Here is a 15028-nt window from a genome sequence, read left to right on the forward strand (position 1 = left end):
CAAATAAAGTAAAATAATAAAATTAGACATTTTTTACTGAATTTTAAATTAAAATAAAGTAGAAATGCCAAAATTATAATAAAAAAAAAGATAACATAAATTTAAAACTTAGTCAGAGGACAAACAAGCAATCCAGCAGTGAGAAATATTAAACACATCCAAATAAAGAAAATCCCAAAATTGAATAAAGTAAATTTTATGCAGTTTCTTCAGATTGAATCACTTTCTTTAACCATATGATTTTTATATTCATATGTTAACTGAGGTAAATTTTTTATAGATTCTTCAAATAATAATCAGTGTAAGAATTTATCTTGGGATCAAGATTGTACTAATGCTGCATTTACAGAGCTCAATATTCCAGTTTATGCTACTGTCAAAGGAGTAAGTATCTTGTTCGCATTATATATGCAAATCCAGTACAAAGTCCGAAATCCAGACATCCAATATTTGGACTTCTAAACCACCAATGATGTTTTTCTCGTAGGCTTTATGCAAACTCATTTTATTCCCCCTCCACGCATAATAAAACATTTGGAGAGTCATGATTCTTAATTTCACTTCGACACTAAATAAAATACCTTATTATTGAAGAAACAATCATTTTAGCATAAATTTGTACGATCAATAATTTGGCTCCATTGTTGCGTGTCTGCTTTGACGCACATCTCAAACTGAAACATTCCATATAGATACATCGTTGATCTGATACCAACAAAACATGGCAACTTGAGTAATGACTCATGTAGCGATGCCTAAAAAAAAATTTTTATGTCAGTAATTGGATAGTAAAGAAGAATGGTAACCTTTTTTGTTGACGTTACGCTTGACAATGATTACAGATTTAAGTTAAGAAATATTGACGAGGAAAAATTTACCAAAAATTTCTTTCCATATGCTAAAAATAGATTTTTTTCGTAATACTAATAGACTAAAATATTAAATTTAGTTCTATTTGAATTAAGAATAACTGACTTGTTATTCACATAAACCCAGAACAAGTGCCAGAGCTCCTATAGCCGCACTGAGTCGCAGACTTTAGGACCCACAGAGACTGCATCAGGTGGTAAGATTATCTAGTGCTGGCCCTCAATAAGGCTGAAGTATAAGTGGGAATATATTTATTCAGAACTCTGATAAGCCTTAAGCATGTGCAAGAAATAGACATAAGTATAATAAATAACTAAACTAATGCAATTCAGGCTTAATTGTGTCAGTGCCCAATAGAAGCAAGATAAAATTTAACGGAACAGCATGTCATTAGTTGCCAAGCTCTTCATGCATAGCCAATTGTATGTAGTGAAGGATAGCTAAATTTGATGATGATAGCAGCTAATTTTAAAGGTTTTCGGATATCACAAAACAAAGGTCAAATTTTCCAATTAACAGATTTTGTAAAGAAATGTAGAGACGCGGTAATAAATGAAGATTATATAAAAGAAGTTTTTCATTGTGATGATAATGCTTCTCAATCATCAATGAATTAATGAATGGCAAAATCTGTAGTATAGTTCTAAATCCAGAAATATCACTACCGATAGTGAAGAAAGTGACAGAGAAGTTACTAAAAACGAGAAAATTTCAGTTTACAAGAGTCGGAATTCTCGAATTAACAGTTACAGGACTTGAACAACGTAACTGAACAAGATATTATGTCTGTCTACAGAATTAAAGAGAAAGTATTAGCACAAAAAAATAAAGCAGCTTAAAGCACATACATTGAAAGAAATGTTTAATAAGGTAAACAAATAAATATTAAGTTTTTTTTTTTTTTTTTTTTTTTTTTTTGTAAATTTTGATATTTCTTTGATCATAAATAACAGTTTCATATTTTATAATTTCTACATGCCATCTTACTGAATTTAAACTTATAATCTAAAATGCCAAATCCAGAATCGCTGAAGTCCCAACAAGTCCAGATTCTGGATTTTGTACTGTAATTTAAATATGTCAAAGAAAATTTGTACCTGATATCAGAGTATTCTTATTTGTGAAGAAATATAAAATATTTCTGTGAGCAATAAATTTGTAAAGGATTCTATAAAATGGGGGGGATTTTCTTTTTCTTTTATTGCAACTATGAGGGAGGGGAAGCCTGCATAAGTAATGTTTGTAAGTGCTGTCTGCTTAATCTCCCTTCCAGTTTGGACCGAAAACTTTCCGGGAAATAAAATACGAATATTTATTGTCCAAAAGCAACCTCTGAAGAAAACATTTGGATGGACAGATATTAAGAGCATCGATTTCACTAAAACTCTACAGTTGCAGGTTTGCATATTTCCAGGATTCGAACCTGAGCCCATGGTACTGCAGTGTCTGAGCCTTTTTGTTTAAAGCATGTGCTTTTAATTTATGTAAAAATGTAAGTTTAAGCATAAGCTTACGTTTTCTTAAAAAGCATTTTTTGTGCATTATTGCATGAATCATGAAAAGAAAAATACTTTTGTAATATTTATTAAAGAAATAGTCTAAATGTCTTGGCTTAGCTTGCAGCTTGCGCAGACACACAAGAAGTTAGTTTCTTGATTGTAGCAGATGTTGTTTTTGAAGCAAAATGCATGGTAATATGAGCTGAAACAGTGTTGTGTTCTTTCACCATGCTGAAAGAGCCAGAAAAGTCTTCAAATATAACATGTGCGCGCTTTCTGAAGTCTTGTAAATCCCTTGCTCTGTAACTAGATTGCTGATTTTAGACTATGTAATAGTTACTTTTATGGTGCATTTTCTATCCATTTAGCCAATGATATCTTTAAAACATAGTTTAAGGATGTGCATATAAGTAGTTTTTTAGAAAATGAAAATATTAATGGAGGTGTGAGTACTGCTTTGTGTTAAAGTGCCAAATGTTTGTATTGTATGAACATTAGCTTTCATTTTACATTTGTGTAATGAGTGCTTTTCCTTCTGGGAGCTTGTTTTGATATTTTTCCTTGTTTTTATAAAATGCTATAAAGAAAATCCTGTTCCTTAAATTTATGAAAGGTCGTTAATAACTATTGATAATTTTGTGTTTCCTTGCTCTAGATTTTTAAAACTGCTGATGGGAGATAAATATATTGGGTGATTCAAAAGTCTTTTCTTACCTCTTCACTCTGAACATAAAGAAAATGAAGTCATTTCCTGCACCCATGATCTGTGCACTGTTGACTTTCACTGTGCTCAGGGGCACTTTTTATGGTTAAGTCTAATACGGAAAAACAAGTTGCTATAAAATTGGCTTTTCATCAAAATACCATGATTTTCACATGAAAGATATAGAATATTTTACTTTATCTGGACTAAAGATTCTAATTACTGTGATTGAAAAGAAAATTAAAAGGAACATAAAATCGGTGTGCTGCCTGAGCAAAATTAGTAATTATAATTACATATGACGAGTACTTATCTTCATTAATGAACTTGGAAACTTAAAGAAATACATGTACAGATGCTTTGTAGAGCATTTATTATTTAGAAAAGCTGTATTATTATTATTATTTATTAGAAAAGCTAGAAATATTTTATGGTATGATATACGAAGAAGTTCCCGGAATTCAGTTGTAATTCTTTACAGCCAGTTACATAATCATGACAATTTACTTAATTATCTTCAAATTAAGATCCTTCAGAGCACATTCACTTGTTCCACCCCTCCTGCCAATGCTGGAAACAATGATGAAAGTTCTTTTGTGATATTGTCCGAGGTTCAGCCATCGCATGCATTTTGATGTCTTCTACAGGGCAAAAAAGGTTACCTTTGTGGCCCATTTTGGTCTTTGGGAAAAGCCAGAAATTCAACGGTGCTAAATCCGCTGAATAGGGAGCCTGGGGAGCACTATAGTGACCATCCCCTTTGCCATTTGGCAGAATTTTTTTTGGATTCCCTCCTTCAGTCTTTTCAAAAAGAGGGCCGTTAACAGTTTGTCTAGCTTGTATAAATTCATGGTGGACCCTAACTTCATTGTCGAAAAATGCAGTGAGTGTCACTTTTGTTTTGGATTTGACATGGCATTATTTCTTTGGTTGAGGAGAGGACACTGTGTGCCATTCTGCTGACTGCATCTTTTTCTCCGGCTACAGCCGAAAACATTGTGGATAAAAAAAAATGCAAGGCGAAAATGTTGTGGTACAAAACATCATAGGAGAAAAGAAGTGAAGAAAAAAGCATTGCGGTACAAAATATCGTGTTAGAAAATAAAGCAGTTAAAAAACTTCGCAGTTTAAAAATAAAGTGCCTTCAAATCATTGCATGATAATAGCATCGCACACATGCATTTTTCAAGTCTCATACTGACAGACTATTTAACTGACGTTCATCATAACTAGCAAATCAACATCCAAAAAATTGATTGCACCACTATACATGAAAATGTTAATGACACTTTAAGAATAAATGCAAACAAAACAAGATATAATTTTAACTAAAGCAATAACAGATTAACAAATGTGAAAGAAAATAATTTTATAATTAACTGAGCAATTTTTATACAGCTAACCTCATGCAATTATTTATCTCCTTTTTTCTAAGCATTTTTAGACTGTATTTTTCATAAAAAATATCACTCAAACTTTATAAAAAAAGCTTAATTTATTAATGGCCTTTGTTAATTAACTATGTAAATTTAAAATTCCGTTTACTTCTATAAGTTGCATTAATTTTCTACTCATTTTCAATTTTCAAATGTTTCTTAAGTTTTCTTCTTATGTTTTCAGCAAAAATTTATTAGTTCATTCAGAAATTTGAAATGTAAAAAAAAAAAAAAAAAAAAAAAAAAAAAAACTCCCTTTCCTTTTTATGCTCCCAAATCATTATTCAAACATGCATTTACAACTTTTAAAACCTGAAAATGCATGTGTGCGATCATGCAATGATTTGTAGGTACTTTATTTTTTACCACAATATTTTCAACGCCGATGTTTTTAAACTGCAAATTTTTAAAACAGCTTTATATTCAACCACGATGTTTTAGAACTGTGATGTTTTCTCTTTGCTTTCTTTTCTCCCATGATGTTTTGCACCACGACGGTTTTCCCTAAGCTTTGTTTTCTCCACGTGGTTTTTGTCCATGATGTTTTTCGGGTCATATGCATATACCCCATGTCTTGTCATCAGTAACAGTCGTCTCAAGAAATGTCAGCTCTTCTCTTCCAGGATTCCTGTCCACTCTGAAATCTTAAAAAACACTCATAAATGGCTCTTTCCTTTAAAGAATCATCACCATAACTTCTCTGAAAGGCTAACAAATTCTCTGAAGCAAATTTCCCTATTTTTCACATGAATTTGATGTTCGTACTTTGCTCGAAATTTGACATCTGGAAAAATTATTGCCACACCATCCTACCTCCAACTACACTGCCATCACACTGCCTGTTATGAATTCCAGCAGTAAATAAATATAGTGGTAGTAAAAAACTTAATTTTTTGTGATGATAAAGAGTTCTAGCAAAATTCGGGAACGTTTTGATTGCCCATTGTAGTTCAAAACTCCAAACAGCACACAATCCAACATCACGAGTTGTGCATTCACGCTGAATTAGCTTTTGGTGATTGTTAGCATTTGAACAAATAAACATCTTCAGTCTTTGAACAAAATAAACACCTTCTTTTATTTTCAGTAACAATTTTATATAATTTTGGGATATTCTGTCCAACAAAATGTAAAGGATTATTTTATGAATTTTTTTATGTATATTTTTTAATCCTTTTTTTCGAAATATTTCCATTAGCTGATGCTTTAAGTTGCATCAGAACTGTAACAATGGCATGCTTTTACCATTCGGTCTTTTGAATGACACTTTTGTATTAAAATCAGTCATATCCAAAAAAGCAAAAAACAGTTTTCGATACCATTTCACTGTTTTTCGAAACGCGGGAAAGTGCTGCAATATTGAGTCTCCGTTATCAGCTCTTCCCATATTTTTGTTGCAGCTTATTCTATTTTAAGGATGTCTTCTGCTGTCTTTTTTTCCAGATGTCATTACATTTGTGTTGTGGATTGTTGTAAGTTATTTTCTTTTTTCTGATCTTTGAAGAAGATGAAATTACCATATTTGACGGCATATAAGACACACTTTTTTTCCTAATTTTGGTCTCAAAAAAGTTACCTGTGTCTTATACGTGACAGTAATTGCATCAATAATTGTTTATTTGGCTTTTACAAAACGTGAGAATTAAAAGAAACCATGCTATTGAAACTTTTTTGCCTTGTATGTGGCCATCAAAATAAGGGTGCGTCTTATATGCCGTCAAATATGGTAATTGAATTTTTTTATTTGCCAGTTTTTTTTTTTCAGAATTGATTGGGATGTATTTCGGCATGCCTTTCTGAATTTTCATTTTGGTACAACAAATGTTAGTTTTAATTTTCTGCAGGAAGCTAGCCAGTTGCAGTGACAATGCTCCAGTCATTAGTCAATTAACGGATAGCAAACTTTGTAGTATCATTTAAATTCCAGAAAGTATCATTATCGATAATGAGAAAAGTGACAAAGAGATTGTTGAGAATGAAGAGTTCTGCAGTCTGTTTAGTGGGAATTCTAGGCAAGGCAGTTAAGTAACTTGGGGGGGGGGAAGCTTAACAACTTACATTGAAATAAATGTTTAATGGAACAATATTAGTGTTAACATTGAGCTTTTTTAGTAAATTTTGGTTCGCTTAAGGTCATAAAAATGCTTTATAATATCTCAAACAACCATTTCATGTCTGTGCTTTTATATTTTCTACTAGTCATCACAAGAGATTTAAATTCAGGAATTGCCAAAATCCCAGCTATTTTGGGTCTCAAATTTACTGATGTATGTAAAGCTAATTTTAAAAAAAAGCATCCTCAGTTTAGCTGAAATTTTGAATAAAATTATTAACTTTGGGGGCAATATTTTGCTCTTGAAGAAGAAGGACCTATTTCTGATTAATCTCCAAATGTATTGATTTTATTCAAAATCTGTAACAAAATATAAATTTTATGTTAGTGTGTTTCTCTTTCAAATATGATTAAGAAAGTTCTGTATTTATCTTTAAATGCAGAAGCAAATTATTCCATTAATGAAGTTATTTAGCATATTCTGCATGTGCATCAGAGCTCTCTTTTTATAATAAACTAATAAACTTTGATGATGTATCTGCAAATTTTCTGTTTTAGATAAATCATTACAATCGATTATCTTTGTAAATTATTGAGTGCATGTGATTAATATATGTAAAGATTTTATTTATCCACAGCTTTTCAGACATTGAGTTTCAACTTAAATGCACATTGTAGCTAATTTGTGTACATTCTACATAGTGAGCAAGTTTTTTGCATCACGAATGAATAGGGATAGATTTTTGAAACCAGCCTTGAAGAAGTCATTCCAGTATTAAAAATGTGACAACAGAAAATAAAAATTTTAAAAAAAAAAACCTCTTTTAATGACCCCAAATCTTTAAATCGTCATTTTTTGTAAGCTGCTAGTGGTATTATTAATCCATCTCTGCATGTATGGAATAGAATGGTGAGAATTTAGTATAGAGATTTAATTTTGAGCAAATAATATTGCTGGAATATTTGAATTAGTCTATTTATTTTTTACCTGTTTCTTCTTTTATCATTTTAAGAGGATAAAAATAACGTTGGCATTAATTTCACTGGTGGGTATGTAATTTTATTACACAAAACACTTTAATGCATTTTTACAAAAGAGTTCTTTACTTTCTCAAGAAAATTCCATGTTATTTATCCCCTTTTTCCTTGAATTTGTTTTGACTTTTTGTTTGTTTATAAATGTGTTTTAAAAACAATAGTTTTGCATTAAATAAATTTTCATTAAATAATTCTTAATTTATCCCTAAGGACCAGCCTTACACTCAGCAAAATAGGCTTTAGGCTTAGTGTTAAAAATCACAAGGTTCGTTATTCGTCTAAAAACAATTAAATACAGGAAAGAGGAAAATATAAACAAAACCAGGCATGAAAGTTTTCCTCGTTTTCACAGAATTCTGCTTTTTTGAACGTCACCCGGGCTGTTTCTGAGATCAATAAGAACAGTTGAGAAATCACGACCGGCAAATGGGGGGCGGGTAAACGGAGGACACTTCTTCGTAAAACACCTCGACACCTCTTTTCTTCGTAAAAAAACTTTACGTCATGCTAGAGATCACGAAATACGTTGTTTTACATCAAGACGAAGTAGGTGGGGCTTATGTGGGAAGGCAGGACTAGATGCATACGAATATCGAATCAAAGAAGAGCAAGCAACCGTCAAACGAGAGTTGACTTCAATCATTTCAGCGATCGGTGCTGCCGCCATCTGTCGGACATACAGATAACCACTTGCATTCTCCAGTGCACAAAACTCTATGTAAAAATTTAAGAAATGCTCATAAACTATACAAAGAAGAGCTAGAGATAGTAAAGGAGGAGCGAGAATCTTAAAAAAAAAAAAAAAAAAGCAATTAAACATCGCAGAAAATAAAGAAGAAAATAAAACCATAAAAAATAACAATGGATTGGAAAAAAGCTGCTGAAAAGAAATTGAGACTAGCTCGCAAACAGAAATTAGAGAAGTTGGCTGCAAAAGTAGCAAAAAAGAAAAAAAAAAAAAATTATTAATCAGGATCGAGTGAGACAGACAAAATGGTTATTTTTTAAATTCCTCCTTTAACTATATATTATGTTATTTTGTAACTATATTATCTCATATAACAACTTTTTCTGGTGTTATATAAAGTACTGTTTATTGAACTAAAAGTGAAGATAATTGAAAGCTATAGTAACAGTTATATATGTATTTTATCTCTAAAATTTGTCATTGCCTGGAAATGGGCAGTAATATATAACATAAATATGTATATTAGTGTGTTGTAATGCTGTGTACAGTATTCATGTATCAACTGTTCAATTAAGTTACATAAAGAGCATCTTAAAGAAGGTTAATTCATTACAATCTCTTTGTGATTTACTGATTTTTTTTTTTTTTTTTTTTTACAAGTGGAAGATAAAATTAATAGCAAAATAATAAGTACAAGTATTATTTTAGTTTAATTATATGTATATGTTTAATACTTTTTATATTAAAAAGTTGATATTTTATTAAAATGTGGTTTTTTTAAATCATGCGTGCGCATTTAGTTTTTGTGTAATTTGTGTCTGCGGGTTGTTCAGCCTTTTTTTGCCAACTTGCACTTTAATGCCTGCAAAACTCAGAAAGACTGAAGTTATAACCTGCAAAATTTTCTAATCTTCACAATCCTTAGACTTTAGGTGTGCAGTTATCGGAATTATATACTATATATATGTACATATTTTTATGATTTAGAGTAGTTAAGTCAAATTCAAAATCTGATAGGCTATTTATCATTGTGTTGTAGCCTCAAGTGTGTTTCATGCCTTGATAATTAAAGAAAAGTTAAGGAAGTAGTTTCTTGTTTACTGTATTTTGATCTGTTTACTATGTATTCTTCTCTGTCATAGCATGCTTTTCATTTTATCTACTTCATCAAATAAGGTTTTCATATTTAAATTTTAATTATTGCTTACTAACATTATTAAATATTTAGAGAGCATCTCAAATCAGACCTGTTCCTTTTACTGGTGATTCATCTGATTCTTCTGACAATGAAGAAACAAGAGTGACAATGACTACAACTTCATCACAGACTACTAGTGGTGACACAGAATCATCTACTTCTCTTACTGTTGGTATTGGTGAGAATAGCCCTGTTGAAAAAAAGCATATTTTGTATCACAGGGTATCCTCCATTCCTTCCCCTCCACCACATGCTTCACCAGTTTCTCTTTCTCGGTGCCATGGATCTGGAATGTCTCCTATGAAGGCAGCCCATAGAGGTAATGCCTAAGCTGGAACATAATTCGTTTGCCTTTTAAGGGAGTAAAAGTATATTATGAGCATTATAAATTTGCTGATTATAGGTCTTTATGCTGTCACTACTGAAGTGCTGTTTTTAATTAACTTTTTGTTGCCTAATTGGGTAAATAGCTTTCGAGCATTCAAAAATGAGAAAAGAAGTGAGGAGACAACAGTATGGGTTTTTTATAGTAGAAATTATATGTATTTGGGCTTTCATGGCAGGAAAACGTGAATTAGTAAGCATTTCGGGAGTGGGAATAGGCTCTTAATTCGTTACACCAAAGCACTTACAAGCTTTATCCATAGAGATGGATGACTTTCTATGTGGAAGACCAGTTAATGTTAATATTACACATACGGACATTTCTGGAAGCCTCATGCAGCCAATCTTAATTTTCCTCTGTTTAGCCACATTGGGCCTTGGAATGTATCGTGACATTATATAGAAAAAAGAATGAAATTTACTTCTTATAGTCAGAGTAAACAAATCTGTTTTATGATTGGGGGAAATGGAAAGTTGTAATCTGTCACTTATTAAAAGACATGAGAATATAATGTTAAATTAGTTTGTTAAAAAATATTCTTTAAAAGTAAGCATTATGGTCATACTTATGTAATGTATTATTCAAGGTAAGAAGTTCGAATCGTAAATGTAGTGATGAAAATGCATAATTACTGTTTTAGCTAAGCTGGTAATTTATATGAGTTCAGAAGTATCTATATTTTTGTAATTTTAGCTCTCTGATAGGAATCTAGCTTAGTTTCCTTGTAATGTTTTAACTAGCAGTTACATAATCTGAAATAAAAAGCAATTTTGAGGTACAAACAAAAAAATTTGCTAAGAACAATTTTCAAGTTTTAAAAAATTGTTTAACATGTTATTTGTTTAGATGTTAGAGTATTTTTTTATAAAATGTTTTTGCAATTTAACACTTGGCATGCAGGCAACGTATTTTTACATTTTTCGCAGTCTGTAACTGGAGCCATGGGTCACGTAAAAATACATATGGCATGCGGGTAACGTATTTTTACATTTTGAGCAATCAGTCACATAAAAATACGTATTTAGTAGATTTGTGGTGGATACCCGCTAACCACAACAAATCTAGACACTGTATGGGTGTTGTTTGCGTTGCTAGGCAACGCTTTGCATTTTTTCTCTCAACAAGTTACGATTGGTTGAGTTACTTGTTCTTTTGTTGAGTTATTTCGTCTTTAATCGAATTCTTAGCTCCAGAACATACAAGTGTTTTGTCAATTTGAAGCTTGGTTTTTTATTATTGATTAAATAAATTGATAAAATGAACTGTTTTGACAAAGATAGTGATGAAGAAATATGCGCTGACAGATTATCGGACTTTTCGTATGATAGTGATTCTGAAAGTCAAGATATCGAAGAAAGTGACGATGATATTATTCCATGTTCTCGAGTGTTCGTCTGAAGAAGAATTTCTAGTAGTTCTGAAACAACTTCTGATGAAGAAGCAGATGAATGGTCATCGATTGACAATCCTCCAGACCTTGAAGAGTTTTTGGGTCATCCTGGTCTAACTAACATGGCTAATGTTTCTGAATCCACAGCTGATGCAGTAAAGTTATTTATAGGCGATGACTTTTTTGCATATTTAGTCGCAGAATCAAACAGGTATTATTATAAAAATATGTATCAGTTCAAAATATCTCCCAAAAGCATGAAATGGAGAGATATTAAGATTACGGAGATAAAGATATTTTTGGGGCGTATTATTTTCATGGGACAAGTTCGTAAAGACGCCTGAGACGATTATTGGTCAACTGATGTCTGCACAAGTACACCGTTTTTTTTTTTTTCAAAAACTATGTCAAGGGATAGATTTTGCCAAATATGGAAGGCTTGGCATTTCAGTAACAATGAAGATATCGCGGATGATTCTGATCGATTATTCAAATTCACTCAAAATTTAGTATAGACTAAATTATTTTGTTGAAAAATTCAATAACATTTACAAACTGAAACAACAAGTATCATTAGATGAGGGCATAATACCTTGGAGAGGATGATTGTTTTTTAAAGTTTACAGCGCTGGAAAAATTATAAAATACGGCATACTATACAAATATTGTCTGAAAATGACATTGGTTATATTTGCAATTTTGAAGTTTAGGCAGCTCAAGGATTACGTTTAATCAAAACAATACTCACAGTAGTTTCGCCATGTACTGATGTCTGGCACCATTTGTACATGGACAATTACTACAACAGCATTGATAACACAGAAGCCCTTTTACCAAAATATATATATATATGAATTTGCTTAACAATTAGGAAGAATAGAGGTCTACCAGAGTGCCTGAAAAAAACTAATTTGGAAAAAAGAGAAACAATCTTTTGAAGAAAAAATGATATATTGGTACAAGTTTGACAATCCAAGAAAGAAGTCAGTCTCATCTCTTCAGTCCATTCTGCGGAAATGAAAGAAAGTAGTAATGTTGATCATATCAAGAGACAAAAAATTATAAAGCCAAATGCTTTGACTAACTACAACAAGTACATGAAAGGAGTAGATTGGGACGATAAGTATTTGTCCTACTATAGTATTTTGCGTAAAACAGTGAAGTGGACAAAGCGCTTAGCTATGTATATGATGAATTGTGCATTTTTCAATGCATATGTAGTATACAGTTCGACAAAGATGCAAAAAATAAAATACAAGAAATTTTTGCACGACATTGAGTTACTGATGAACTACCTGAAATCAGCACTGAAGGACCAGAGCAAATGATATCAAAATGCAACCCTCCTGGAAGATTGTCCATGGCTATGCGCAAACACATATTGGAGAAAATTGTTGGTGCCAAGAAGAAGAAAATCCACAAAGACAATGTCGCATGTGCGCAGTAAAAAAAGTGCAAAGTGAACCGTGTTTCATATGTAGCTTCTGCCGTGTTCCTCTTCATAGAGGAAAATGCTTTGAACGGTACCATACTCTAAAGAACTATTAACGTGTTATCAGTTCTATTTGTACTTGTTATGAAAAAATATTTTTGAATACATTGTAAAATTTTAAAAAATCGTTTATTTTGTGATTTCAAAATTTTTTTTTTTTTTTTTTTTTTTTTTTTTTTTTGTTAAATAATCATACAGTATATATTTAGGTGTAAAATAAAAAAAAAGTTTCGTTCATAAAACTGAAGTAGTTTTCGATTTACTGCGATTTTCCTGAATAACGATACTATTGCGCGATTCACGAAAAAGCGTCCGCTGCACGCATAAGTTATATCTGCATGCCAAGGGTATGAAGTATATCTGCATGCCAAGGGTTAAAATGAAAGCATCAAGGCAAAATTACATGAGGTGTAGATTTTTCTTTTCTATTCTTCAGTAATACTTCATAATTCATTCATTCTATTTCCTTTTCTTCAGTAAAAATATTGCTTTTTTGACATGAACATACAAGTATTTGAAAAGAAGGAACAAGAGAAAAAAAAAATGTTTTAATCATGTTGTGATCAGAGACAGATTAAATGACAAGTTATAAAATAGATATGATGCTTGACCTGATATGACATGTTGTTATCAAATGACAACATCATATCTTATTTTGTTTTTCTGTTTTAAAGTAAATTGCTAATTCTGATGAAGATCTTCACTTTAAAGTCGATTGCTATTAACTATAGTCAAAATTTTACGAGCATTTAAGTCTGTGTCAGCCAACATTTACTTAAAATTCCATGTTTATATATATATATATATATATATTTCTTAAGTCCAAGGTCTTGTAGTGGTCCCTCACACACATGGACAGATTTAAAAATCCATTAAGAGTTCCTTTCCCAGCCTTAAATAAAAGCTTAATTTTTTAATACAGTCAAATACTGAAAATCCGCTGACCTGAAATCCTCGAACTCCTGACATCTGCATTGCCTCTCAAAATATAAACATTCAGTTTATAAGTTCTATAAACCACAACATTGAGTACGAAATATCGAAAAAAAAAATACTTACCAAATAATGACATCATAATTACTGAATAATAATGAGTCATAACAGGAATACCAAATCATTGACATCATGATAAAAGTTTTTTCCCCTCTAATCTGCATCGAGGTAAGAAAGCAGACGACTCACTCAACTCTTCTTTCAAGTTCACGATTCACGTTGTTATATTTTCTGAGCTTTGTTATTTCACAAGATTATTTAGTTCTGCCTTTTTTTTATCCAGATATTTTGTGGATAAATTAAGAATATTTTTAACTTCAGCCGTTTTTAATACAATTACAGATAAGAAATGCACTCGTGATTTTACTGCTTGCAACGTTGAAAAACGTAAACACATTGCGTTGACAGTAATGCAAATTTTGCAAAAGATGGAGACAGGTGCATTTTATAGCAGAATCGTATGGAATTGCAATACGATTGTGTATGATATACGGAAAAATAAAGAAAAGCTGTTGAAATTTTATGGCAACAGTGATTCTTAACACCGGAATCTGAAACCGGAAATTTTTGCATGAGGCGAAATCGGCAAATCTCAATGCTGTGTATATATAATACAATGAATAATATAATCAATTTATATATGTAATAATAATTTAACGCATATAATAAGTTATTGCAATAATCTATATAATAATTTAATTAAATGTATCTAATACGCCTTATTTATTTTGCACTTTTAGTCTGAATATTATGATTTATCTTTTCTGTCCTGAAATCCGCACAACCTCTGGTCCCAAGCTTTGCAGATTTCTGGACTTCTACTGTATTATAATTTTGGTATTTTTTTTAGCATTTTAAACAAACTTCTGGTATTTTGAGCAGGTCACATGGTTAACAAATGAAAAATTACTAATAAATCTTTAACTGGAGATCAAGAGAGAATTTTTGTTTCATACATCATACCTACTTTCAAACATTCATACTCAAATGTGATTCAGGTGGCTCTTAGAATTTATGCCACTAAAATATATGTAAATATGTAAAATTGGGCATTCACTAAATGTTTTCATAAATTTGTTGAGGCTGCTTCCGGATAGACACACGCAAACGATGCAGGATTTCGATGTAGATTTCTTTGTTCACAGTTCATCCTTCAGGAATAAATTCAAGATGCACAGTGCCATGGATATCAAAGAATACCTCTAGCAGGACCTTTCCTTTAGAGCGATTTTGGCAAAATTTCTGCATCTGTGGAGATTGTGGTTATTTCCACGTTGCCGATG

At 31.4% G+C, this 15028-nt stretch overlaps 1 protein-coding gene across 4 annotated transcripts in view; it reads left to right on the top strand.

Moving 5' to 3' along the window:
* LOC118181650 (uncharacterized protein CG43867-like) overlaps positions 1 to 15028 on the top strand; it is a 404498-nt gene that overhangs the window by 300377 nt on the left and 89093 nt on the right. For all 4 annotated transcript variants that reach the window (XM_035350823.2, XM_035350824.2, XM_035350825.2 and 1 more), the window contains 2 exons: positions 281 to 384; positions 9516 to 9804. In XM_035350823.2, coding sequence (XP_035206714.1) covers positions 281 to 384; positions 9516 to 9804 — 393 coding nt within the window. The remainder of the gene's footprint in view (positions 1 to 280; positions 385 to 9515; positions 9805 to 15028) is intronic.

This window comes from Stegodyphus dumicola, chromosome X1 (genome assembly GCF_044657685.1).
Source record: "Stegodyphus dumicola isolate Sdum_Otavi_A_Nest chromosome X1, ASM4465768v1".
NCBI classification, from domain to species: Eukaryota; Metazoa; Arthropoda; class Arachnida; order Araneae; family Eresidae; genus Stegodyphus; species Stegodyphus dumicola.